Source organism: Rattus norvegicus, chromosome 1, assembly GCF_036323735.1.
Source record: "Rattus norvegicus strain BN/NHsdMcwi chromosome 1, GRCr8, whole genome shotgun sequence".
NCBI lineage: Eukaryota > Metazoa > Chordata > Mammalia > Rodentia > Muridae > Rattus > Rattus norvegicus.
This window is the reverse complement of record NC_086019.1, coordinates 143,746,694-143,771,153: the sequence shown is the minus strand read 5'-3', so window position 1 is coordinate 143,771,153 and position 24,460 is coordinate 143,746,694. Positions and strand designations below refer to the sequence as shown.

At 55.2% G+C, this 24,460-nt stretch overlaps 2 protein-coding genes and 1 long non-coding RNA gene across 13 annotated transcripts; 2 read left to right on the top strand and 1 right to left on the bottom strand.

Annotated features, from left to right (window-relative positions):
* Positions 1 to 723: 723 nt before the first annotated feature.
* Furin (furin (paired basic amino acid cleaving enzyme)) lies at positions 724 to 13,765 on the top strand. Of its 4 annotated transcripts, none has more exons than XM_008759555.4 (16): positions 724 to 858; positions 4,476 to 4,809; positions 5,200 to 5,298; positions 5,390 to 5,485; positions 6,111 to 6,239; positions 6,344 to 6,420; positions 7,095 to 7,183; positions 7,625 to 7,797; positions 9,416 to 9,628; positions 10,059 to 10,159; positions 10,264 to 10,367; positions 10,454 to 10,571; positions 10,662 to 10,841; positions 11,186 to 11,310; positions 11,418 to 11,528; positions 11,736 to 13,765. In XM_008759555.4, exons 2-16 carry the CDS (start codon positions 4,633 to 4,635, stop codon positions 12,323 to 12,325), a joined length of 2,382 nt encoding a protein of 793 aa, XP_008757777.1. In that variant the 5' UTR covers positions 724 to 858; positions 4,476 to 4,632; the 3' UTR covers positions 12,326 to 13,765. The 4 variants fall into 4 exon arrangements, with proteins under 4 accessions (XP_008757777.1, XP_063128021.1, XP_063128016.1 ...); XM_063271951.1 differs by lacking the exon at positions 724 to 858 and adding an exon at positions 1,356 to 1,552; XM_063271946.1 differs by lacking the exon at positions 724 to 858 and adding an exon at positions 1,623 to 1,775.
* LOC102553801 (uncharacterized) lies at positions 13,126 to 14,885 on the bottom strand. 2 transcript variants are annotated; one of them, XR_350524.5, is made up of 2 exons: positions 14,751 to 14,885; positions 13,126 to 14,368 (listed from the first exon to the last, which is right to left on the bottom strand). It is a non-coding gene; the product is annotated as an uncharacterized LOC102553801 (long non-coding RNA). The 2 variants fall into 2 exon arrangements; XR_005499276.2 differs by having other exon boundaries at positions 13,126 to 14,372; positions 14,751 to 14,879.
* Positions 14,886 to 14,972: 87 nt separating this feature from the next.
* Fes (FES proto-oncogene, tyrosine kinase) lies at positions 14,973 to 24,209 on the top strand. Of its 7 annotated transcripts, NM_001108488.1 has the most exons (19): positions 14,973 to 15,097; positions 15,595 to 15,816; positions 15,925 to 16,098; positions 17,094 to 17,190; positions 17,344 to 17,527; positions 17,959 to 18,096; positions 18,178 to 18,297; positions 18,463 to 18,585; positions 18,697 to 18,883; positions 19,006 to 19,089; positions 19,631 to 19,840; positions 20,215 to 20,337; positions 20,626 to 20,679; positions 21,162 to 21,280; positions 21,574 to 21,668; positions 21,752 to 21,875; positions 23,223 to 23,380; positions 23,484 to 23,606; positions 23,871 to 24,209. In NM_001108488.1, the coding sequence occupies exons 2-19, from the start codon at positions 15,604 to 15,606 to the stop codon at positions 24,011 to 24,013; spliced, it is 2,469 nt and encodes an 822-aa protein (NP_001101958.1). In that variant the 5' UTR covers positions 14,973 to 15,097; positions 15,595 to 15,603; the 3' UTR covers positions 24,014 to 24,209. The 7 variants fall into 7 exon arrangements, 4 of the variants coding, with proteins under 4 accessions (NP_001101958.1, XP_063123003.1, XP_038938259.1 ...); XR_350521.5 differs by lacking the exons at positions 14,973 to 15,097; positions 23,871 to 24,209 and having other exon boundaries at positions 15,604 to 15,816; positions 21,552 to 21,668; XM_063266933.1 differs by lacking the exons at positions 14,973 to 15,097; positions 21,574 to 21,668; positions 21,752 to 21,875; ... (1 more) ...; positions 23,484 to 23,606; positions 23,871 to 24,209 and having other exon boundaries at positions 15,604 to 15,816; positions 20,794 to 21,306.
* Positions 24,210 to 24,460: the final 251 nt, after the last annotated feature.

The following is a 24,460-nucleotide window of genomic DNA, read 5'->3' as shown; positions in this document are numbered from 1 at the left end:
CCAAAACCAAACATGAAAGGAGGTGGCTATTCTGTTTATTCACCTGTCTCTACAGAAGCAAATAAAACTGTGACTCCTCTAGCTGGAGGTGCGAGGGCTGCTCTGCCGCTGTGAGGTCCGACCTGAGAGTGGAGCTTCCCCAGGTCCGCCATCCCAGGGCGCTTCCCTTGATTATCCCCCAAACTCAGAACTCGGAAGCCAGGACCGCAGGGAAGGCAGGGACAGCTTGGGCTCCCCCCAACCCCCGATCCTTGGCCCTTCTCTCGCCATCTCGCCCGCAGGCTCCCAGTCCGGGTCTCCGAGACCATCTGCCCGGGAGTTTGCGGGGCCAAGAGCCGAACCCGGCGCGGTCCGAGGGGCCTGGGGTGGCGCGCGGGGACCACGCTCCCTACCAGCCCCGCTGGCAGCCGCAGACAGGGCGCCCCGAGGCCGCAGGGCCCGCCGCGTGGAGCGCTCAGAACGTCGGCCCGGCCCGGGCGGGCGGCGAACGGGCCGGGCCGGCTGCGGCCGCGGAGCGCGGAGGTGGCGCCGCGAGGGGGAGGGGCGCGGCGCGGAGGAGGAGGAGCCGGGGCCGCCGCCGCCGCCGCCGCCGTGACAGCGGCCCGAGTAAACAAGCCGCGCCGCCGCGGCCGGGCCGCTGCCCCCCGCCCGCGCCCGAGCCCAGGCCGAGCCTTGCCCTGGTCGCCGGCCGGGCCGAGGCCGCGCCGCCGCGCCTCCCCGCCTGCGCGCTGTGACGCCGCTGCCGGGCGCGGGGACCGCCCGAGCCAGGCCCCCGCCGCCGGGCTCCGTGCTCGGCCGAGGGGTACCCGAGCAGCCGCGGCGCTCGTCCGGAAAAGTTTCCCCGCCCGGCTCCCCAGGGTAAGCGGCGAGGGCGCGCGGCCCGGGGCCGGGGAGGCGGCGCGCTGGGGAGCCGGGCCCGGAGCGGGCGGGGGAGCGCGGAGCCGGGCGGCGCAGCCCCGGGCCTCGCCGGCCGCCGGGCTCTGGCCGCGGATTCTCTGCCGCCGCGGTGGAAGGACCGGAGCCGCGCAGCCCACCTGAGCGCCGGGCTTGGGCCCGCGCCGGTACTTTTCCGCTGAGGCCGGGGCGAGCCCTCTGACCTCAGGAAGCGCCGGCGGGGCCCCTGCTGGGGCGGGCTAGGCAGAGCATTCCTCGGGCTCTGGGTGCTCCCGCCTGCCCGCCGTTCTCCGTGGCCCCGGCGGCTAGGGCCTGCGCCCGATGGGGCGCGCTCCTGGTAGGGCACGGGGTCCTCGGCCGGCTTGCACACCTGTGCGGCCGGAGCGGTCGGGGGCGGATTTCGCGGGCGCGCACAGGCCGGCTTGAGGAGGCTCGCTCTGGGCTGCCTCCTGCCGAGGCCTGGCGGAGGCCCCTACTGCCCCCGTCGGGTGGCTGGCCGAGGGGCGGCCTGCTTGCCATACAGGTCTGACAGCAGACACTAGTCTAGCCAGTGTCTACGTTCCCACCGCCCCAGGTCTTTGCGCCTAGGGGAAGTGGACTTTCATCTCTCTGGAGCGCTGGGATTCTCTGTGACTTGGGAAGTGCCAAGGCAACGCAGGTGATGTGGCCCAGTGAGGGCTTGTGGCTGCCGGCCAGGTGTGGACACAGCAAAGGAGAGTGGTCAAACAGATTAGGTGTTTGTTTCCTGTTTTGGACTTCTATCTAAAATTTGAAGTTTAAAAAAGAGGATTCCGTGGCTTAAAAAAAAAGTTTGAAAGCCTCTGACTTAATAGTTTTCCACCACCAAGGAAACTGAGGCCCAGAGAGAGGAAATGACCTGGGTAAGATCTCCGAGGGACCAGTAGTTGAACAGGGACTAGGAGTTAAAATTTCATGGGAGGTGCCTGTAACAGGACCTGCCTTGGGGTCTCTGCTGGAAAGAGAGACCTGATTGGGTTTCCCAGCAGTCTTCAGTGGCTTGCTCCGTGGCTGCCTCAGCCAGGTCTCCAGCAGCCACACCTGGGGGTAAGTTCCTTGGGTGGTTGGTTGTGGTGATCTCTGTTGGTAGGTTCTAGGGAGGGACAAAAAAGCTTTGCCCAAGAAAAGAGCTAGGAACAGCCCTATAGCCTCTTTTCTAGTCAGGCCCAGCGCTGAGTGCTGGGCAAGACTGACCCAGAGAGGCTAGAAATATATCCAGCCTCCTGGTTTTGAGACAACTGGGACTCAGAGGGTGAGTCAGAGTCTGGGATGGGGGTGGGGAGAAGCCTGTTCATTCATTGTTCTCAGCTCTTTGTGTGTGTGTGTGTGTGTGTGTGTGTGTGTGTGTGTGTGTGTTATGTATGTGTTGTGTGTGTGCCCTCCTATGTGTCTGATCATGAGGCAGGACGGTCTGATGTTTGGAATCCATATTCTACCCTTACCGTAGTTGGGAGCAAGGTGTCGGGGGAAGCAGATCATCTTCCTTGGGGTGGGGTGGAGGTCCTGTCTCTGTGGCCCCATCTATATAGTTTACTGGAACCTGGGCTAGCCCCAGAGCAACCCAGCTGTAATTTGGAAGTTGTAGGCAGGTCTCAGAACTCGGAGCAGGGAGTCTGCAGATGTCTAAACTCAAGAGGTTTTAGATGTGGAGGGTCCTGTTTCTATGTGGGGGGACATGGAGCTCTAACTCCCAGGCATGTCTTTGGAGCCCTTTGGACTCTGCCCTTCAGGCATGGAGTCTGCCTCTTGATGTCCCCTGCCATCAGCTGTCGGGTTATTTTGGTGTAAACTGAAAATACTCCAGGATTGTGAGTGGAGTCCCCTCAGCCTGTGGGGTGAAACGGCAGCAGTTAGGGAGACTTGTAGCTCATGGCAGCTCCTGGAGAATCATGGAGTTCCCAGTGGCAAGCAGATCTGTCCAGCTCCTCCGGGCAGTGTGTGCTGAGGTACCTACATTTTACCGTTTGGCTGAGCCACTTCTAGGGCTGGGCCACAGGAATGGTAGGGGTATCAGGATCCTGGCACTGAGAGGATGTCTCCAGCAGCCTACTGGAACCTCTCCTAGCTGCCACCTACCCCAGGAGCTTGGCTTGTGACTAGTCGGGGCCCTCTATGGGGACAGTTATGTGGCCCCAGGCAGAAAGGTCTTGCTGTCTGTTTGCTGAAGGAGGAAAAACACCACTCAGGGCTATTGATTCAGCCTCACCTTGGTGCTCCTGGCGCAGCAGCCAGTGTTTGCCCTGGCAGTCTGGCTCAGATTACGCAAGGTGGTGGGTGGTGGGCCTGGAACAAGCCAGGGGGCAGCTCTGACTTCTAAACCCAAGCCTGGCTGGACTAGCAGGAGCAAAGTTGCCCAGGAAACAGCTTGGGCCTGCCTTTAAAGATGGCCGTCATTTCAGCCCTAGAGGGCGGCGAAACCTCTGGAATCCCTCATGCTCAGAGCATGGCTCTGAGCCTCCATCCCAACTTAAGATACCCACTCTTTCCTCCCAAGGACTGAGAATCTCTCAAGTAAGCCCCTACATCTAACCTTTTTGCTGAACCAGGACACCCTAATGAGTTGGGTAGACCCTGTTCAATTTTTAAAGAGCCAAGATTTTATTCTTTTATAAAATATACCTAAATATTTTGAGAACATACAATAGCACAAAGAAAGTAACAATTACTACACGTAATTCTCACCATCTCCAAGGAGCCATTGTTAAATTGTAACTTGTATCCTTCCAGATTTGTTTTGGTTATTTATAAATATGCATGCATAATTTTAAGAAAACAAAATGGAATCGTGTGTGCATGCCATTTGATAATGTATCTTTCTTTCTTTGGTCATTGTTTGCTTTTTCTTTTGAATGACTCAAGCCCTGATTATATTCTTGATGGAGAAAGGCTTGGGAGGGGAGACTGTGGGTCCATGTGTCTTGTTTGGCCGACCTTTAGGGATATGTACTAGATATCTTACAGAGACAACTTAGGGGTTTGGTGTGTGTGTGTGTGTGTGTCCGTCCATCTGTCTGTCTGTCTCTGTTGAGGCTGGGGCTGGATCCCTGGAAGCTGAAGTTACAAGCAGTTGTGAACCATCCAATACAAGTGCTAGGGTGAGGACTCTGGTCCCCTGCAGGAGCAGAATGTGCTTGCTCCTAACTACTGAGCTATCTCTCCAGCCCTGACCAGTGTTTCTGACTTTGTTTGGGGGAGGGGGGTTGGGGGTGGAGAAGGGGACTAAGACAGGTCTCTTACCAAACCTGGAGCTTGCAGGTTTGGCTAGGTTGACCCAGCTAGCAGCCCCAGGGGTCCTTGTCTCTGCCCTGCCAAGTGCTGGAGTTGCAGGCACATGCTGCCAAGCCTACCTTCTCCTGTGGGTCCTGGGACTCCACACTCAGGTTTTAATGCTTGGGTGGCAGTAACTGTCCCTACTAAGCCATCTTCCCAGCCCCTTAGGTGTTTGTTTTACCCATCTCCCTTGAAACTCCTGTTAGGCCCTGACTCAGCCTTGAGGATAGGAAGGGCGGCATCAGTGTGTGACAGAGAGGACTAACTCTTCTTTCTTCCTCTTGTTCCCTTAGATCTGGCCCCCGTCCTGTCCTCCAGCCCCACCCACCTCGGCTCCATGCCCCCCCCAGTCAGCTTCGGGACCCTGGCAGTGAGCAGGCACGTGGCAGCCAAGGCCCTGTGACCAGGCCAGGGAGACGGAGCTCTGGGGTCCCAGTCACCTGCCCCCCCATGGAGCTGAGACCCTGGTTGCTATGGGTGGTAGCAGCAGCAGGAGCCTTGGTCCTGCTAGCAGCTGAAGCTCGCGGCCAGAAGATCTTCACCAACACGTGGGCTGTGCACATTTCTGGAGGCCCAGCTGTGGCTGATAGTGTGGCACGGAAGCATGGGTTCCACAACCTGGGCCAGGTGGGCTTCTAACTTGGCCTGTTTGTGACTTCGGGACGTTCCCTAGTGGGAGTGAGGGCAGAGACTCTCAAACCTTAAAGGAGAAATCGTATTTGTCTTCCAGGACATCTGGTCAGGGGCAGGTTCCAAGTGACTGGTGGAATGGGATCCATGGCATTGTCCTCTTTGTGGGTTTTCCTATAGGTCGCTTAGAAAAGCCAGCACATCTCAATGATGGTGGCCCTATCATCCCCTGCATGTTCCTGTGGGTCCTAAGCAGGGAACAGATCCCCCCCCCCCCCAGTCGCTTGCCTTAGTGAGCTTCCCCAGCAGCCTTGTCCACCCCCATCTCTGCCTCCCCCAGGGACTGGCAGATGGAGGGCCCATCTCAGACTCACTGTTTTATTGTAGATCTTCGGTGACTATTACCACTTCTGGCACAGAGCAGTGACAAAGCGGTCCCTGTCGCCTCACCGCCCGCGGCACAGCCGGCTACAGAGGGAGCCTCAAGTAAGTGTGGCCCTGGCCCTTCCGGCTGCCACCCCCTTCTGTTCTGAGTCTCCCTCACTCTGCAACCCCCACACCTCTACCGTCTTCCTAGGTGAAGTGGCTGGAGCAGCAGGTAGCCAAGCAAAGGGCCAAGAGGGACGTGTATCAGGAGCCCACAGACCCCAAGTTCCCTCAGCAGTGGTACCTGGTATGCTCCTTGGACTCTGGTCCCTTTCCCCACCACTGGGAGGTCCTGTGAGTGGATGAGGCTCACCCCGGGGCTTCTTCTGTTTTCTTCTCCCTTCTTTCTGCCTCTAGCCCAGTGGTTCTCAACTTTTCCTACTGTTTCCACCCTTTAATACAGTTCCTCATGTTGTGGTGACCCTTGACTATGAAGTTATTTTTGTTGCTACGTTATAACTATAATTTTGCTACTGTTATGAATTATAAATATTTTTGGAGATAAAAGTTTGCCAGGCGGTCGAGACCCACAGGTTGAGAACCACTGCTCTAACCCATCCTGCCTTCCCAGAATCTATGCCTATGATTCATCTATTTTTATTTTATGTACATTGGTGTGCTTATGTGAGTGTGTGAGACTGTCAGATCCCCTGGAACTGGAGTTACAGACAGTTGTGACCACGTGGGTGCTAGGAACTAAACCTGGGTCCTTTGAAAGAACAGCCAGTGCTTCTGCTGCTGAGCTGTCTTTCCAGTCCCCAGGAGTGGCATTTTAAGAGCTGGGATGGGTAAAGATAGAGGTTTTAGGGTAGAATTTATTCTTTTGAGTTAATAGCCAAATATCCCTGGTAATGGGCTGGTTGTCTCTGCAGTCTGGGGTCACTCAGCGAGACCTGAATGTGAAGGAAGCCTGGGCCCAGGGCTTCACAGGGCGTGGCATTGTGGTCTCCATCCTGGATGACGGCATTGAAAAGAACCATCCTGACTTGGCAGGCAATTATGTAAGGAACGGAAGAGAGTGGCTGGAGTGACCCTGGGTAGCCACCTCTGGGGACTCTCCTGTAATGTGGTTAGGCAGCTCTGATGATGGCCTTGTCCTTTCCAGGACCCGGGAGCCAGCTTTGATGTCAATGACCAGGACCCTGACCCACAGCCTCGGTACACGCAGATGAATGACAACAGGTGAGGAATGTTAAGTTCCTGGTCGCTCAGCCTCTCCCTCTCGTCCCTCAGGGACACGAGGGTGAGCTTGAATGTCCCATGTCCCACTGAAGTCTTTCCAGCATGGCGGCATACTCCTTTAATCCCAGCACTTGGGAGGGAAAAGTTGACAGATCTCTGTGAGTTTGAGACCTGCTCTTCACAGTGAGTTCCAGGCCAGCCAAGCTGCCTTATCTTGGAGAGCCAGGGGCTGGAGAGAGGGCTCAGCAGTTAAGAGCACTGAGTTCAATCCCCAGCAACCACATGGTGACTCACAACCATCTGTAATGGGGTCTGATGCCCTCTCCTGGCGTGTAGGTGTACAGGCAGACAGAGCACCCATATATAAAATGAATAAATAAATAATATATCTTAAATACAACAACACATAACTGAAGTCTTTGTCTAACTGAAGTCTTGTTCCCCAAGGGAGTTTCAGTTTTCGTTCTTTGAAACATGGTTTCCATATGCAGCCCTGGCTGTCCTAGAATTTGCTTTGTAGTCTAGGCTGGTCTCAAACTCAAATCTTCTGATCAGGCGCCACAGGGAACTGCTGAGTGGCCCAAGGGCCTTTCTGCGCCGTCCATTCCTAGAGCTACTGCCTCACTTGTGTATCTCCACTGACGCCGCGTTCTTACTCTGCTCTTGGTCTGCAGGCACGGCACTCGGTGTGCCGGGGAAGTGGCAGCGGTGGCCAACAATGGTGTCTGTGGTGTAGGTGTAGCTTACAATGCCCGGATTGGAGGTGGGTATGGAAGTGGGAGGAGCCTCTCCCGGAAGTTTTCCCTGCCCACTCAATGCCTTCCACCATAGATCTTTGGCAGCATGCTAGTCTAGGCAGGATTCTGGGCAAAAGGAAAACCTGGAATCCCAGAGCTGGCAGCATGGTGGAGTGGGGTGTGGATTTAAAAGTCTCCCTAAATCATGGCACAGCCTTCGGTCCCTTCCTAGTGAAGAGTGGTGTGACTTGGGAGAAGTCGGGTCGCCTTTCCTCTTCCTTAGGTCCTGCTCTTGAAAGACAGTGGGAGACCATGCATAAGGGGCTCGGGTTTCCCAGCACTGCCACTCCTCTCTCTCACCGCCCCCCCCCCCCCGCCCCCACCCGGCTTCAAACTGGGCCTGTGCCTTTGGGTGCCCTGGTGGCTGGACCCACGCAGCATCCCTTTTCCCACCCCTCTGCGGCTAGGGGTGCGTATGTTGGATGGCGAGGTGACTGACGCGGTAGAGGCACGTTCGCTGGGCCTGAATCCCAACCACATCCACATCTACAGCGCCAGCTGGGGCCCCGAGGACGACGGCAAGACCGTGGATGGGCCAGCCCGGCTCGCCGAGGAGGCCTTCTTTCGGGGAGTTAGCCAGGTGAAGTGGGAGTCCTGGTCTAGCTCTGGAAATCAGACTGGCTGAATTGCATCTTCCATTGCTCTCTTCCTTATATTTCAGTTTTCCTAGTTTTTTGTTTTTGTTTTTCCAGTTTTCTAAGAGTTTCTCTGTGTAGCCCTGTCTGTCTTGGAACTCCCTTTGTAGACCAGGCTGGCCTGGAACTCAGAGATCCACCTGCCTCTGCCTCCCAAGTACTGGAACTAAAGGTGTGCGCCACCACTGCCCAGGCTGGTTTGCTTTTTGAGACGAAGTCTTCTGTACAGTTTAGACTGGCCTATGTAGCCCAGGCTAGCCTGGAACCCATGATTGCACTGCTTCAGCTTCTTGACTGTTGGGATTACATGTGTGCACCACTTTACCTGGTTGATTAATTTTAATCTTGACAAAAGTGGTAAAATTGAATGTTATAGAGGCTAGAGAGATGCCCCAGTGGTTAAGAGCACTGGCTGCTCTTGAAGACTTGGGTGTGGTTCTCAGAACCCACATAGTGGCTCCCAACTTACCAGTAACTCCAGTCCAGGGAACTGATGCCCTCTTCTGTCCTCCCAGGGCACCAGACACACATGTAGTAAGTACATGCACATATATACAGGCAAAACACTCCTGCAATAAAAATAAAATTTTAAATAAAAATCAATTTAAGAAACTAACTGTTACTAAAACATTAAGAAGTTGGGAACTGACGATATATCTTCATTTTATTTATTTTATGTTATATAAATATTTTAATGGCATGCATGCCCATTGGATTTCTGGTACTGGGAGTATGGGTGTTTGTGAGCCATCATGTGGGTGCTGAGAATCAACCCCAGGTCCTCTGCAAGAGCACGGTGCCCTTAACTTCTGAGTTCTCTCTCCAGCCCTTTTGTTTCCTTAACTGGGGCGGGGGTCTGCGGGGTTACATGAGCAGAGGCATTACCTGTGTTGGCAGCTCCTCTGCCACAGAGCCACATCCCAGCCTCAGCCATGGGTTTGATTTTAGCACTACCAAAATAGTAAAGTGATAGGGTCACAGAGATGGTTAACAGGTAGTCTGCACACAAGCCTGAGGGCCTGAGCTCAAGCCTCAGTCCCCATATAAATGTGCAAGGAGAGGAGGATCAGCTCCACACAGATGCTTCTGGTGACCACATGGGTATCATGGCACACATGGCCATACAAATGTAACACAGTATCTTTTTAGGTTAAATTAAGTAATGGGAAAAAGCAAAAAGTGCCCATTCTCCCATTCTGTGGGGCTCACCCCGCTCTGGGGATCACCCCGCTCTGGGGCATCACTCTGCTTTAAGGGGATCACCCTGCTCCAAGGGATCACCCTGCTCTGAGGGGATCATCCTGCTTTGAGGGGATCACCCCACTCTGGGGGATCACCCCGCTCTGGGGGATCACCACTCTAAGCATTTTGGTGTGAGCCTGGTCCAATTTGATTTTGTGTAGTCATCTACAAGGGATCTTTGGTGATTCTAAGAAGTGAATGGAGTCCATAGAGACAGAGCTCACATCTTCTCAGTCTGCCTTAACATCTTCCTGTTAGACCTCCTTGCTCTCTACCCCACAGTACACCATCTTGAGTAACCTCAGCCCACTGTGTTTACAGGGCCGCGGAGGGCTGGGCTCCATCTTTGTCTGGGCCTCAGGGAACGGGGGCCGGGAACATGACAGCTGTAACTGTGACGGCTACACCAACAGCATCTACACGCTGTCCATCAGCAGTGCCACACAATTCGGCAACGTGCCCTGGTACAGTGAGGCCTGCTCCTCCACACTGGCCACCACCTACAGCAGTGGCAACCAGAATGAGAAGCAGATTGTGAGTCTTGCCCAGGGCTGGGGGCTGGGAGGGGAGGCTCCTTGCTCTCTGCTCAGGGCGCCATTAGGCCTTATCCACTCTCGTCCCTGTGTGGCTGAATAGAGTAGCTTGGGCCTTGTGCAGTTACCCTGTGAGCTGGGGATTCCCCCAGACCTCTGAGGGCTACCAAACCATCCCCGACCCCCTGAGAAGTATAGACTCTCCCTAGAAATATCCCTTATGCTCCAACCTCTGACTGTTTCCCAATTATTCCTTGAGAACCTTGGCCCTAGAAGGAGCTATGCATGGTAGTAAGGTAGAAGCTGGACCTCAGGTGTCTTAACTGATTCACTGTACCATCTAGGGTACCCAGGTCCGATAGACAAAAGGACAGGCAGGTGGCTCCTCCTCCAGATATCCATCAGGTCTCACCACTGTTGTTCCCTGGCAGGTGACAACTGACCTGAGGCAGAAGTGCACTGAGTCTCACACAGGCACCTCAGCCTCCGCCCCTTTGGCAGCTGGTATCATTGCTCTCACCCTGGAGGCCAAGTAAGTGGGCAAGCAACAGCCCGCCCCCACCAGTGCCCCTAAAAGCAGCTGTTTTCTGCAGCCACGGTCCAAAAAGCCTGACCCAGACATTTTCTCCTTTGCAGCAAGAACCTCACCTGGCGGGACATGCAGCACCTGGTGGTGCAGACCTCAAAGCCAGCACATCTCAACGCTAACGATTGGGCCACCAATGGCGTGGGCCGGAAAGGTGAGGGCAAGGTAACCCAGAGGTTTAGGCTCTGAGGCAAGATGGGGGCTCTCCTACCTCCCATTAACCCTTCCCTGCCTCCACAGTGAGCCATTCCTATGGCTACGGGCTGTTGGATGCAGGTGCCATGGTGGCCCTGGCCCAGAACTGGACAACAGTGGCCCCCCAGCGGAAGTGCATCATTGAAATCCTGGCAGAGCCCAAGTAAAGACTGGACCTGAGTGGGAGGGAGCTTCTGGGGTGCCCTCTGTTACTGCTGGCCTGGTTACTGACTCACTGGTGCTCATTGCACAGGGACATTGGCAAACGGCTAGAGGTGCGCAAGACCGTGACAGCGTGCCTGGGTGAGCCCAACCACATCTCCAGACTGGAACACGTTCAGGCACGGCTCACCCTGTCTTACAATCGCCGTGGTGACCTGGCTATCCACCTCATCAGCCCCATGGGCACCCGTTCCACCCTATTAGCTGCCAGGTGCTCTCCATGTTTCCTTCTCATGTCCTACATCATTCCCTCCTTTGTCCCCAAGACTCTAGCCACCAGTAACACGTGGGAGGGACAGCTCGTCCTTGTGACTCCCTCAGCATAGGAGCCCTTGCTTAGACTGCTGTCTGACATGCCAGCCATGTCCCTTGTGAAATAGGGCCCCTGGCTAAGGACACTTGGGAGACAGCTTGCCCGAGATGTGCTTCCAGTCCAGCAGGTTGCCTCGTGGGGAGGGGTGGTGCATGTCCCATGTGTCATGGGCTAGGTGTCCCCTGACCTGGGTTCCTGAAGTCTAAAGCCTCAGATGGCTATAAGGAACTCTCTTCCTCCAGACCACATGACTACTCTGCTGATGGATTTAATGACTGGGCTTTCATGACAACTCATTCCTGGGATGAGGACCCCTCTGGCGAGTGGGTCCTAGAGATTGAAAATACCAGCGAGGCCAACAACTATGGTACTGGACACACTGACAAGTGGAGGGTGGGAGAGAGCCGGTGGGACCTAGGGTGTTAGCAAGGTGCTCACACCCCTGACCCTTTTCTCTTACCAACTCTGGAATAGGGACGCTGACCAAGTTCACTCTCGTCCTATATGGCACAGCCTCTGAGGGTCTCTCTGCACCTCCAGAGAGCAGCGGCTGCAAGACCCTCACATCCAGCCAGGCCTGCGTGGGTCAGTAGTGACGTGATCAAGGCTGGGGAATTGGGGGGAATGGGGTTGGAACAGTGGAGTTGGAGGGGCCAGTGAACTTTAGAGAAAAACCTCCTGGGGACTGTGGGGACTACTTAGGACTGTAGGTCTGTGGAGCCTGGGCGGAGCTCAGGGACTCAGAGGCCATTGTTCACTTGACTAACACGCCCTCCTCTCCTGTGCTGGCAGTGTGTGAGGAAGGTTTCTCACTGCACCAGAAAAGCTGTGTCCAGCGTTGCCCACCAGGCTTCACACCCCAAGTCCTTGATACACACTACAGCACTGAGAATGATGTGGAGATCATCCGTGCCAGTGTCTGCACCCCCTGCCACGCCTCATGTGCCACTTGCCAGGGCCCAGCTCCCACAGACTGCCTCAGCTGCCCCAGCCATGCCTCCCTGGACCCTGTGGAGCAAACCTGCTCCCGGCAAAGCCAGAGCAGCCGAGAGTCCCGACCTCAGCAGCCACCTCCCGCACTGCGCCCAGAGGTGGAAGTGGAGCCCCGGTTGCGGGCTGGGCTGGCCTCTCACCTGCCGGAGGTCCTGGCCGGCCTCAGCTGCCTTATCATCGCTCTCATCTTTGGCATCGTCTTCCTCTTCCTGCATCGGTGTTCAGGCTTCAGCTTCCGGGGAGTGAAAGTGTACACCATGGACCGTGGCCTCATCTCCTACAAGGGGCTGCCTCCTGAGGCCTGGCAGGAGGAGTGCCCATCTGACTCAGAAGAGGATGAGGGCCGGGGCGAGAGGACCGCCTTTATCAAAGACCAGAGCGCCCTTTGATGAGCCCACTGCCCACCCTATCAAATCGATCCCTTCCTCGGGCACTTTTTAATTCACCAAAGTATTTTTTTATCTTGGGACTGGGTTTGGACCCTAGCTGGGAGGTGAGAGGGGCAGAGACCCTTGGGCCTACCTGTTTGCCTGAGGTGGGGTCCCGGGAGCCTCACCCCCCACCAACCCTCCATGTGGAGGAAGGAGTAAATCTTTAGGGCAGCTTCCTGCAGAGTGAAGAGGGGCAGCCTTTCTGAGTCCCTGGCCAGGCTGCAGCCTTGCCCCTCCCCTGCCCCTCAGAAAGCAATAATGGTCCCCATCCAGGCAACAGGGAGGCTGGCCAGGAGGTACTTGAAGAAGGTGGCCACCTCTCCAAGGGCTTTTGCATCCCCTGACCCTCTCTGGCTCAGGATGAGCCTCTGAAGAAGCTTGCAGTCACAGGAAGGGACCAAAGCAAAGCAGGCACTCTCCAGTGTGCCTGCACTCTTGCTCTCAGCCTGCCTCTGCACTCCAGGTCTCCACCTCAGCTGGTAGCCAGGCTGAGCTAGACCAGCACAGGTCAGGCTCTGGGGCCTTATGCTGGTGTCCTGACCATCCTCTATGGCACCCTCCCCCTTGCCAGGGCCTTGTTTTCTGAGCCCGGGGCTGCCTGGGCAGTTGGCGCTCACAGTCCAGGAGCCCCTGGGTGGGTGGTGGGGAGGGACGGTGGCTCCTCCCGCCTCCCACCCGATGCTGCTTTCCCCTGTGGGGATCTCAGGAGCTGTTTGAGGATATATTTTCACTTTGTGATTATTCACTTTAGATGCTGATTTTTTTTTTTTTTTGTATTTTTAATGGGGGTAGCAGCTGGACCATTCACCTTCTCCTACCCATGTCCACCCTGCCTTTCCCATGGCTGCCCAGCTCTGAGGCAGAGGGAATCACTAAGCCCCAAGTCCTGAAGAGGCAGGCCAGCCAGCTGGGCTCCAGGAAAGGGGGTCATGGTGGGAGGGGTAGGCTGACATCATCTGTTTCAAATGGGGTTGTGCCACAGGCTTTTGGGTTGCTGGCTCTCCAAGTGCCAGGGGTGGGCAGGTGGCACCACCAAGCCCTTTCTAACACTGTGCCCTGGTGGAGAAAGCATTGGCCTATGATGCCCCCCAAACCCCCTGTTCTGATGTGCCTTTCGCACCCCTCCCATTAGGACAATCAGTCCCCTCCCACTTGGGCCTCCTCTTTTCTTTTTCCTAGCCCTTCTCGGTACCCAACCTACCTGTCCAGGGGTGCCCCTTGCTCTCCTGCCCACCCCTAGCGGCCATCCAGGCTGGTTTTGTAAGATGCTGGGTTGGTGCACAGTCATTTTTTTTTCCTTGTAATTTAAACAGGCCTGGCATTGTTGGTTCTATTTAATGGACACGAGATAATGTTAGAGGTTTTAAAGTGATTAAACGTGCAGACTATGCAAACCAAGCCTGGTCTCCAGTGTGTTGCTCTTCCTTTTCTCAGGACCCTTCACTGTGTTCAACTGGGGGAAGGGGTTGGAGCTAGGGGCCAGTTTGGCTTAGTGGTGTCTTGACGGCCTGCAGACAGGCCTAACTGCCTCCAAGAGGTCTAGTCTAAGGGGGCCAGAGTGAGGGATCTGTGTGCTGCTTGGTTTTATGACACAGCCAGTGTCACCTGGGAAGAGAAGCTTCAGTTGAGAGTTCGCCTCCATCGGATTGGTCTGTGGGCAAGTCTGTGCCGCATTTTGATTGGTGGCTGAGGAAAGGCCTATCATACTGGGGTGGCTACCACAGGCAAGGGTCCTGGGGTGTATATGAAAGCAAAGAGGGCAGTGAGCAGTGTTCTCCTGTGGTTCCTGTTTCCAGTCCAGCCCCCTGACTTCCCACAATGGACTCTTAAACCAGACAGCCCCTTTCTCCCCAAGTTGCTTTCAGTTCAGGGGTTTGTCACAGCTGGGCACACTCACCTTTAATCTCAGCATTTGAGAGGCAGAGGTAGGGGATCTCCTAGTTTGAGGCCAGCCCATGTACACAGCAAGTTCTAGGGCAGACAGGACCACATAGAGGGACCCTTTCTCAAAAGAAAAGAAACAGCGAGTCGGGACTGAATGGCTGAGGGAACCTGAGTTCCTCTTGGGGAAATAATTTCTCCTCAGTCCTATGCCCTGTGCTGCCCAGGCTGCCACTGAGACTGAAAGCCCTGCCCCGGGCGTCGAGAGAAAACGGAACCTGTGTCTGAGGAGCAAGCCTCTGTTTTGGATTTTTACTTGGAGATTTAATATGCAAATAGAGGCTGGCGCCTGAGCTCTCCTTAGGGAATCCAGAGGAGAGACAGGACTAGGCTTCCTTCCTCTCCTGGGTCCCCCTGGCACCCTAGCATGCTGTCAGGGTTCACATGAGTCCCCAGACTCCCCACACCCTGGGTGCACCCAGCACCTTGCCTGAGGCCTCACCTTGATTCCATCCCCACTGCATTTTTGGGTTCTTTACACCGCGTTCACAGGACCCTGGGGAGTGCCTGGTGCGCAAGCTACTCTTCGCATGGCCATTCTTTGCCGGCCTCCTCCTCCCTTCCGTTTCCGTGGCTGAGCTGTCGCTGTAGGCTGTGGCCCAGGGCACGCAGAGTGGGGAGCAGGATGGGGGGTGGGCTGTGCTCTCTCTTCCCTACAGTGGACCCGCCCCGCGGCCTACAGCAACTGAAACCACGGAGGAGGAAGCAGGAATCAGGAACTGGCCGGGTAGATTCTGGGCTGTTAGTCGGTCCACTGCCACCTGTCCCAGGAGCAGCTGCCCAAGAAAGGTAACTCCACCTTCGAGATCCAGGAATCTATGTATGACACGGGCAGGGGTGGGCACCGGAAAGGGGCCAGGCGGGTGTTCTGGGAACCTGAGACCTGATGAGGGTGGGGCTAGGAGCTTGGGAAGAGCAGGAAAGCCCAGTAACAGGATTTCTTCGGTGGCTCCCTGAGGCCGCCGTCCAGCACTGTTGAAGGCCCTGTGCAGGGTTTGGTAACATCCAGGCGTGGTGTGAGTGAAAGACACTAGTAGGGATCTCCTGTCTGGTTCCTGGAAACCGGACCACTGGCTCTGAGACTTGGTCTGGTTCATCGGAAGCAGAGGGACCGGCCCCATCCCAGGCTACTGTCTGTACCTCTTGATATTTTTTTCTGAGCAGGACCCCACCCATGTTGCGCCCTTAGCCCTCTTGGGCCTTACTAGCCCTTAGCCTCATGGTCCTGTTCTTCCATCTCCAGCTGCTTCTTTGTCTCCACTGAATGACCCCGCTTCTGTTCCCAGGACACCATTATGGGCTTCTCTTCAGAGCTGTGCAGCCCCCAGGGCCACGGGGCAGTGCAACAGATGCAAGAAGCTGAGCTTCGTTTATTGGAAGGGATGAGGAAGTGGATGGCGCAGAGGGTCAAGAGTGACCGGGAATATGCAGGATTGCTTCACCACATGTCCTTGCAAGACAGCGGGGGCCAGAGCTGGAGCAGTGGCCCTGACAGCCCTGTCAGCCAGGTGAGCTGCCATGCACTCCCCCTTAGAGGTGGGGTTGGAGATGTTACAAACCCACTTGCTGGCCATTGCCATGTTCTTCCTGCTTCCCAATCCCACAATGTGCCATAGTCCTGGGCAGAGATAACAAGCCAGACGGAGAACTTGAGCCGGGTACTGCGGCAGCATGCAGAAGATCTGAACTCAGGGCCCCTGAGCAAGCTGAGCGTGCTGATCCGGGAGCGGCAGCACCTGAGAAAGACTTACAACGAGCAGTGGCAGCAGCTGCAGCAGGAGCTCACCAAGGTAGGTGTGCACCAAAGGACTCTTTCACAATCGGGCGCAGTTTTGCACAAGAGTGCCTAGGGAAGCAGAAGTCACTGACCGACCGCAGGCCTAGTTCCAGGATGGCCTGTGTGGCTCTGCTGCAGCTTCCGCCTTTCCTCTTACAACTTAGGCTAACTTGCTACAGAACCTGTTGATCCATAGTGAGGGACTTGGGATGGCCAAGTGTATCTTTGGCTTAGAGTGACTCCGCCCAGGGCCCCAGAGGCAGGATCCTGCTTAGGTCTGAATTCCAGCTGCAGGCTGGGTTATATGCAGCTGCTTTGTCTCTGGGTGCTTCCCTCCCCCATTCACTGGTCAGTCTCCCAGTACCACACCCCTCTCGTCGCCGCAGAGTTGGGTCGTACCATGGACCCACAGCGCCCCCTTGTGGTCTGCATTCCCATACTTTCCTAACTCAATTCTAATCCAAGGATTACACAGCTGTGCTTATATAGGATCCTACGTGTCAGTGAAGGAATGGAGTAATTTCTGCAGAACTCTATGACCTGCATGCACAGTATATTTACCATCTGGCTCTTTAAGACTGTCCAAGTTGCCAGGTGGCGGCGGTGAACGCCTTTAATCCTAACACTTGGGAGGCAGAGGCAATTTCAATATGATAACCACACTGTATGAAACCAAGTCTCAGGATCTTTTGATTGTGGGGTCATGCGGGGTCATGTGGGGTCATGTGAATCTATACATCTGAGGCTGCTGCTACCTGCCACCGGGAGGGATAGTTGGAACCTGTCCTAAACTCTTTCTTGCCTCCTCAGTAGCATGTCTATAACTCAACTCCTCTGACCCTGACCTTAGCAGCCACCATCTCCAGAAGTTTCCAGACTCTTTCAGAAGGATGAGTCTGGTTAACCTGACAGCCTGAGTGGCAGAACCCTCCCAAGGTTTTACCTTAGGTATGACTCCCCCTGGATTTAAGGTCTGCCTCCTCACCCTGACTTCCCTTTTTCTTCCAGACCCACAGCCAGGACATTGAGAAGCTAAAGAGCCAGTACCGGACCCTGACACGAGATAGTGCCCAGGCCAGGCGCAAGTACCAGGAAGCCAGCAAAGGTTTGGAACTTTTCTTCCTGGCAGGGAGAAAACTCAGTCTAGCAGACCTGTTTGCTGGTGCCCAGGGAGTGGGGGCTGCTCCTTGGACCTCTGGGACACTGACACCCACTCTTGTACACACACGCACACCCTCTCTTACCTCCCACCTACCAGACAAGGATCGCGACAAGGCCAAAGACAAGTATGTACGAAGCCTGTGGAAGCTCTTTGCCCACCACAACCGCTACGTACTGGGTGTGAGGGCCGCGCAGCTGCACCACCAGCACTACCACCAATTCATGCTGCCTGGCCTGCTGCAGTCACTACAGGACTTGCACGAAGAGATGGCAGGCATCCTGTAAGCTCGCAGTCCCTGCACCCTCTAACCAACAGTAGAACCCAGGGCTGGAACTGGGCGGTGGGGAAGGGGTGGTGGTGCTAAGCCTGGGAGAGACAGGCTTTGGGGGGGTCAGCGGCACATCCCTGCCTTATGCATTTATTGGGGACCTAGTTCCTGAGTACTTTCTGTGTACCAGGCATGACCCACAGGATCTGTGGTCCTGAGCTCCCGTTGCCAGGACACCTATAATCCTCTCGGGAAGCAGAAGACCCGGGAGGCCTTTAATGATTTGCTGAAGGTCCTTCACTTGCATCTGAGCTAAGGTGGGGGTGTGAGGAGGGCGTCTTCCAACCTAGAATTGTTAGGAAACCATCCTGCTAGGCTGAGTTGGCCTCCTTGCCCAGCCTGAGGTCCTCTGACTCGGTGGCTCTATGGGGTGGGGGATGCAGGAAGGACATCCTGCAGGAATACCTAGAGATCAGCAGTCTGGTGCAGGACGATGTGGCATCCATTCACCGTGAGCTGGCTGCAGCTGCTGCTCGCATCCAGCCTGAGTTTGAGTACCTAGGCTTCCTGCGACAGTACGGGTAAGCCGGGGTCCTTATCCTTGAACCTCCTGGGCTCCGGGGCTTCTGACCTAGTCTCTGAAGGGCCCTGTGCACCCACAGATCTGCCCCTGATGTCCCACCTTGTGTCACTTTTGATGTGTCACTTCTTGAAGAGGGCGAACAGCTGGAACCTGGGGACCTGCAGCTGAACGAGCTGACCTTGGAGAGCGTGCAGCACACGTGCGTGGTCGCTTGTCAGACTTCCTGTGTGTGGGGGGGGGGGTGGGTGGGGGTGGGGGTGGATGTGGGGGCAGGGAACCCTTGGCTAAGTGGCCAGGCTAGGTTGGCTTGTTGGGGTGCATGTGGTGGGGGCACAGCTTTCATTATCCTGCCCTTGGGGTGCAGGCTGACCTCTGTGACAGACGAACTGGCTGTGGCCACCAAAGAGGTGCTGAGCCGGCAGGAGATGGTCAGTCAGCTGCAGCGGGAGCTCCAGTGCGAGGAGCAGAACACCCACCCCCGAGAACGGTGAGGAGACCCCACCTGCAGCAGCCTCCTGACTCCGCCCCTCTGCTGTGCATGCAAGGTTCAGGCTGACTCTCTCTCTCTGCCCTCCCCTTGCCCTGCTCCTGCCTGCAGGGTGCAGCTTCTGGGCAAGAGGCAGGTGCTGCAAGAGGCGATGCAGGGGTTGCAGGTAGCACTGTGCAATCAGGACAAGCTTCAGGCTCAGCAGGAACTTCTACAGAGCAAGATGGAGCAGCTCGGGACAGGCGAGCCCCCAGCCGTACCACTCCTTCAGGATGACCGTCATTCCACCTCTTCCACGGTGAGATGCCCTACCACTACTATGCCGACCCCTGCCAGCCTGCGTGCAGGGGCTGCACTCCTCATTTTTGCCCTCCCCCTCCCTAAGCCTGGCCACACGCTGACGTCTGTCCCTGGCCTCAGGAGCAGGAGCGAGATGGGGGAAGGACACCCACCCTGGAGATCATTAAAAGCCACTTCTCTGGAATCTTCCGCCCCAAGTTCTCCGTGAGTAGTCCAGAGCTGGACCTCTACCTCTGCCCATCTAGTTAGGCCAGGCTAGGAGTCTCAGACCTTAGACCTCCACACTCTGGATAGAAGGACCTGCCTGCCTAGAACACTTTCACAGTGTGGGGTGGGAGGAGCGGGGCGGGGGGCAGCGGAGCACGAGCAGGGGACAACATTTCCTTCCTCGGGTTTCCTTCCCTGGGGTTCTAGGCTGCAGATACCTCTGAGCCCTGCCAGCTCTCGTGTCCTCTCTTCACCATCCCTATATGCCGCAGGGGCATGTGGCTTTGGCTACTGCACTCCTCTGCTGCTTCGGGAGTGACGGAGAGGCCTCTGGTTCAGAGGAGAAAAGTCCTAACTTGATTGGGATCTGCTAGCCCCAGCTTCCCATTTCAGTTGTGCCCAGAGTGAGCTTGAACCAGGCCGCTCTAGTGTCCCGTGGATAGCTTAGGGATGAGAGCAGGTGACACGGTGAAACCCCACCTTAGCCCAGGGCTCTCCCCTTCTGAGCCAGCCCAGTGACACTGCACACTCCTCCCAGATCCCTCCTCCGCTGCAGCTCGTTCCAGAGGTGCAGAAGCCCCTCCACGAGCAGCTGTGGTACCATGGGGCTATCCCTCGGGCAGAGGTAGCTGAGCTGCTAACACACTCCGGGGACTTCCTGGTTCGGGAGAGCCAGGGCAAGCAGGAGTATGTTCTGTCTGTGCTGTGGGATGGCCAGCCCCGACACTTCATCATCCAATCCTCAGATGTAAGTGGGGAGGGGACGCTGATCCTACTCCTTCTGTCTTCCCCTCTCTAGGGAAATGGTCTAGAGCTCAGTGACCTTGAGTGTAGAGAGTAACTGCTGTACCTTCAGTGCCTCCTTCTCTAACTCAGTTGGAGGGCCCCAAAGAGAATATCCATGTCCCTGAGTCTTTCCTCCCCAAAGAAAAAAGATAGCAAGAGTGCCACGTACCAGTGTGTCCTAGGCAGTCCCTGCCCCCTACTCCCCACCTCTCCACCACACCCCTAGTCCCCCACTTCTGTTGCTGCTCTTCTTGCCTCTTCCAGGGCTCAGGTCTCCTTACCAAAGGAAGCTGCTGACCTCAGGTCTCCCCAACACCCGTAATCCCTTCCTCACAGAACCTGTACCGGCTGGAAGGGGACGGCTTTCCCAGCATCCCTTTGCTCATCACTCACCTGCTGTCCTCCCAGCAGCCCCTTACAAAGAAGAGTGGTGTTGTCTTGTTCAGGGCGGTACCCAAGGTGAGCCTGTGGCCAGCCTGGCCCACGTTGAGCTTGGGAATCACAGGTGCTCAGAGTGTGGATAAGCATTTACCCCACAAGAGGGCCAGCCTCCCCCTTGGTATGGGATGCCATATATATCAGCCTGATCCCCAAATTATCTGAGTGTCCTGATATGACCAAACCTATGGGCCAGTGTGACACAGTAGGTCAGCTCCAAGACTGACATAGTGTCAGCCGGAGTGTCTTCCACAAGGCCCAGCACCCCTTCTGTTTGCCGACTTCTGAGTCCCTTGCTTCTTTCCTCAGGACAAGTGGGTACTGAAGCATGAGGATCTGGTGCTGGGAGAGCAGATCGGAAGGGTAGGTGTAGCCCCACGACCCTGGGATTCTCCAACCTTCTGGGCTCTACCTGTTACCTTCCTCACAGCTTCTTCTAGGCCCCTCACCAAGTCTCACCTCTGGTTCCACTTCCAGGCTCCTAGAGGGTCTCCTTGACTCAGTGTGATTCCAGCTCATAAAATATCGAATACCAACTCCTAGACTGACATCTTACCCCAGCTCTCGCCCTGCTCGAGGGTGTCTTACTAAGCACCTCTGTTAATATCAGACGCCAGCCACTTTCCAATCAGAATGCTTTCCCGACCCAAAGAAAAGCAATTCTTCCCATGTCACTTCTTAGAGAAGGTGGCACAGACCACGTTTGTATCTTTACGAGGGGAACTCCTCATAGAGACCCAGGGTGACAAGGCAGCATGGACAGTGGGGACAAGATGGCTTGTCCTCTGGAGGTGAGAAAGGGAAGCAATACCAGGAAGTTGTGGTAGGAACCAGGACTATTGCAGGGGAACTTCGGAGAGGTGTTTAGTGGACGTCTTCGTGCAGACAACACCCCGGTGGCTGTGAAGTCTTGTCGAGAGACGCTCCCACCTGACCTCAAGGCCAAGTTTCTGCAAGAAGCGAGGTGGGTCATAAAATGGGAACAGTCAGAGGTTCCTTGTGTGAGAGGCTTCCTCTGTGCACTGACTAGCATTTGATTCTCCAAGTCCTCTCATACCCAAGTAGCACCCATAGTGCCAAGAGGTACTGACCGGGGCCCCGCAGTCATGTGTCCAAGGCTGCAGACATTCGAAGTCACCCTTTTCCTCTGTAGCCTTCTGTCTTCTCTGAGGCTCCTTCTGAGAGGTGGGGGACAGGGACAGGTACAGAAGGCTGTGAGCACGAATTACACACAGCCTAAGCAGCAGTGCTCTCCAGGATCCTGAAACAGTACAACCACCCCAACATTGTACGTCTCATCGGGGTCTGCACACAGAAACAGCCCATCTACATTGTCATGGAGCTGGTTCAAGGTGAGCAGAGGTGCTGGTCTCCAGGCTGAGGGCTCAGCTTGCCTGGTATCTCCCACTAGGCTCAAGGCTGCTCTCGCCTCTAGGGGGCGACTTTCTCACCTTTCTGCGGACAGAGGGAGCCCGCCTGCGGGTGAAGACCCTGCTGCAGATGGTAGGGGATGCAGCTGCTGGCATGGAGTACTTGGAAAGCAAGTGCTGTATCCACCGGTGAGTGGGCTGCAGGCCCTGATGCAGGCTCTGGGAGACCCCACCACAGTGGCCACCAGGTATCAGCTCCCTGGGCAGAAATGGTCTCTAGCACTTTGTTTTTTTTGTTTCTTTTTTTTTTTTTTTTCTTTTTTTTCGGAGCTGGGGACCAAACCCAGGGCCTTACGCTTGCTAGGCAAGCGCTCTACCACTGAGCTAAATCCCCAACCCCTCTCTAGCACTTTGTATGTGAGAGTTACACCATGTTTCTGTGCATATGCACATATATGTCCATGTTTGTGGAGGCCAGAAGTCAATGTTATTTATTTTATGAATGTGAGCACACAGTAGCTGTCTTCAGACACACCAGAAGAGGGCATCAGATCCTGTTACAGATGGTTGTGAGCCCTCATGTGGATGCTGGGAATTGAACTCAGGACCTCTGGAAGAGCAGTCAGTGCTCTTAACCACTGAGCCATCTCTCCAGCCCAATGTTAGGTGTCTTAATCCTTCTCACTTTAGATTTTTAGACAGTCTCTCACTAAACCAGAAGATTATGAATTTGGTGAAGCCGTCTGGCCAGAGAGCTCTAAGGATCTGCCTCTCTTTGATGCCCCAGTGCTGGATTAACAGACAAGCATTGCCAACTTTTTCTTTGAGAGCTAGGGATGTTGTGGTTTGCCCTGGAGTTATCTGTATTTTGATGCTAATTCCACTGCCCCAAGGACGGCTGCCTAGTCATGTACTCAGGACTTAGGTGACTTCACCATAACCTTCTCCCCATTGAATTTATAAAATACAGGTGAGGGGCAGGTACAGGATAGAAGGAGGCTTGTCTTTGGATGGAAGGTAGGATGGGTGGGAGAAAAGTTTGAAGGAAGAGGAGGAGACTGGAATGGAGAGGGAGAAGAGACAGGAGATAGAGAGGGAGAGAAGCCATGGCAAGTGACGTTAAGATTCCACTCTGTGTATTTACAGATTGTTATTAATGTTCTTAGGCCAAAGATTATTGTGTTGTGTGTTCTTTTATGTGAGGGCTTGAGTGTAGGAAAGTGTGCAGCAGCAGGAGACACTGGGCCACCATGGAGTTGGGATGTGTTTCCACCAAGATATCTAGCAGATATCTTGGGGCACTGAGGTGCTGGACCTAATGAGGTAAAAGACAACCATACTTTTTTTATTTTTTTTATATTTTTACAACAACATAGGGATCTGAACCCAGGCCCTCAGGTTTGGTCAGCAGACACTTACTAACTACACCACCTCCTTTGCCCCAAAGGACAGCTATATTGTTTGCTGTCTAGAGGGCTTGACCCAGCTAAGTAAACCAAAATGGCTGAAGACCAACTTCTGCCCTGCTTCACCCAGGGATCTGGCTGCTCGCAACTGCCTGGTGACAGAGAAGAATGTTCTGAAGATCAGTGACTTCGGGATGTCTCGAGAAGAGGCTGACGGGATCTACGCGGCCTCAGCCGGCCTCAGACAAGTCCCTGTTAAGTGGACTGCCCCTGAAGCTCTTAATTATGGTACCTGATTCTCACCCATCCTGGGCTGCAAGGCCGATGACTGGGCACGGGTGGACTCCTCTGACGGGGATAGTCTCCCTATGCTGCCTTGCTTCCTCTGCAGGACGCTACTCCTCAGAAAGTGACGTGTGGAGCTTTGGCATTTTGCTGTGGGAGACCTTCAGCCTAGGGGCCTCACCTTATCCCAACCTCACCAATCAGCAGACACGGGAGTTTGTCGAAAAGGGTAAGGCCACAGATTTATGATGGTACCTCAGGACCAAGCTCCTAAGATGTTCCTGACAAATGCTTCCTCCTCAAAACCTCCTACTGGGGCAGGATAAGAAGAGTCTGTAGCTACCACAGGTGGCAAGCCTGTCTATGCATGGCAGGCCAGAGATTAGAGCCTAGGCCTCTGTTTTTGGGGTTCTTAGTGGTTTCTCTCACGGGCAGTGAATCGGAAGGAATCTGATCCCTTCTCATACTTGGTGCGCTGCACCTGTCCTCGTAGGGCATCGTCTGCCTTGCCCAGAGCTGTGCCCTGATGCAGTCTTCAGGCTCATGGAGCAGTGCTGGGCCTATGAGCCGGGGCAGAGGCCTAGCTTCAGCACCATCTGCCAGGAGCTACAGAGTATCCGAAAGCGGCATCGGTGAGACCAGTGGCCTGTTCGGGCAAGAGTGTACGTCCTCAGCAGTTCCCACTCACTGTTGGACAGCTCCAAGACCTGGGTTCCAACACTAGCAGCAGGGCTTCGGGCAGGGTGCGGCTCCAGGGAGGGTCACCATCCTTCTTCCTGCACAAATTCATCTCTTGGACAGAAAAATAAAACAAATTGTGTTCATCAGGTAATATTGACATGTGTGCTCCTCTGGAGGCCAGGGGCCAGTTCTTAGGAGAGGATGACTGTAGTCCTGTGATGACTGTGAAAAGAGGAAGGTCAGAGAGCCCGCATGGGGTAGAGCTGACATGATTGATTGGTTTAATGTGGGACAGGAGCCAGAAGTGCAAGGTGCTATACAGACTTTGGCCAGACGGTGGCGCTGTTCCCTAGAACAGGATCACACAGGTAAATTGTAAAGATGTTGCCTTCCAGGAACCTG

Coding starts and splice junctions, on each gene's coding strand:
- Furin (XM_008759555.4), top strand. CDS start 4,633: ATGGAGCTGAGACCCTGGTTGCTATGGGTGGTAGCAGCAGCAGGAGCC. Junction 10,368..10,453: donor CAATGGCGTGGGCCGGAAAG/GTGAGGGCAAGG, acceptor CTGCCTCCACAG/TGAGCCATTCCTATGGCTAC. Junction 11,529..11,735: donor ATCCAGCCAGGCCTGCGTGG/GTCAGTAGTGAC, acceptor CTGTGCTGGCAG/TGTGTGAGGAAGGTTTCTCA.
- Fes (NM_001108488.1), top strand. CDS start 15,604: ATGGGCTTCTCTTCAGAGCTGTGCAGCCCCCAGGGCCACGGGGCAGTG. Junction 16,099..17,093: donor TGCAGCAGGAGCTCACCAAG/GTAGGTGTGCAC, acceptor TTTTTCTTCCAG/ACCCACAGCCAGGACATTGA. Junction 23,381..23,483: donor CCCTGAAGCTCTTAATTATG/GTACCTGATTCT, acceptor CTTCCTCTGCAG/GACGCTACTCCTCAGAAAGT.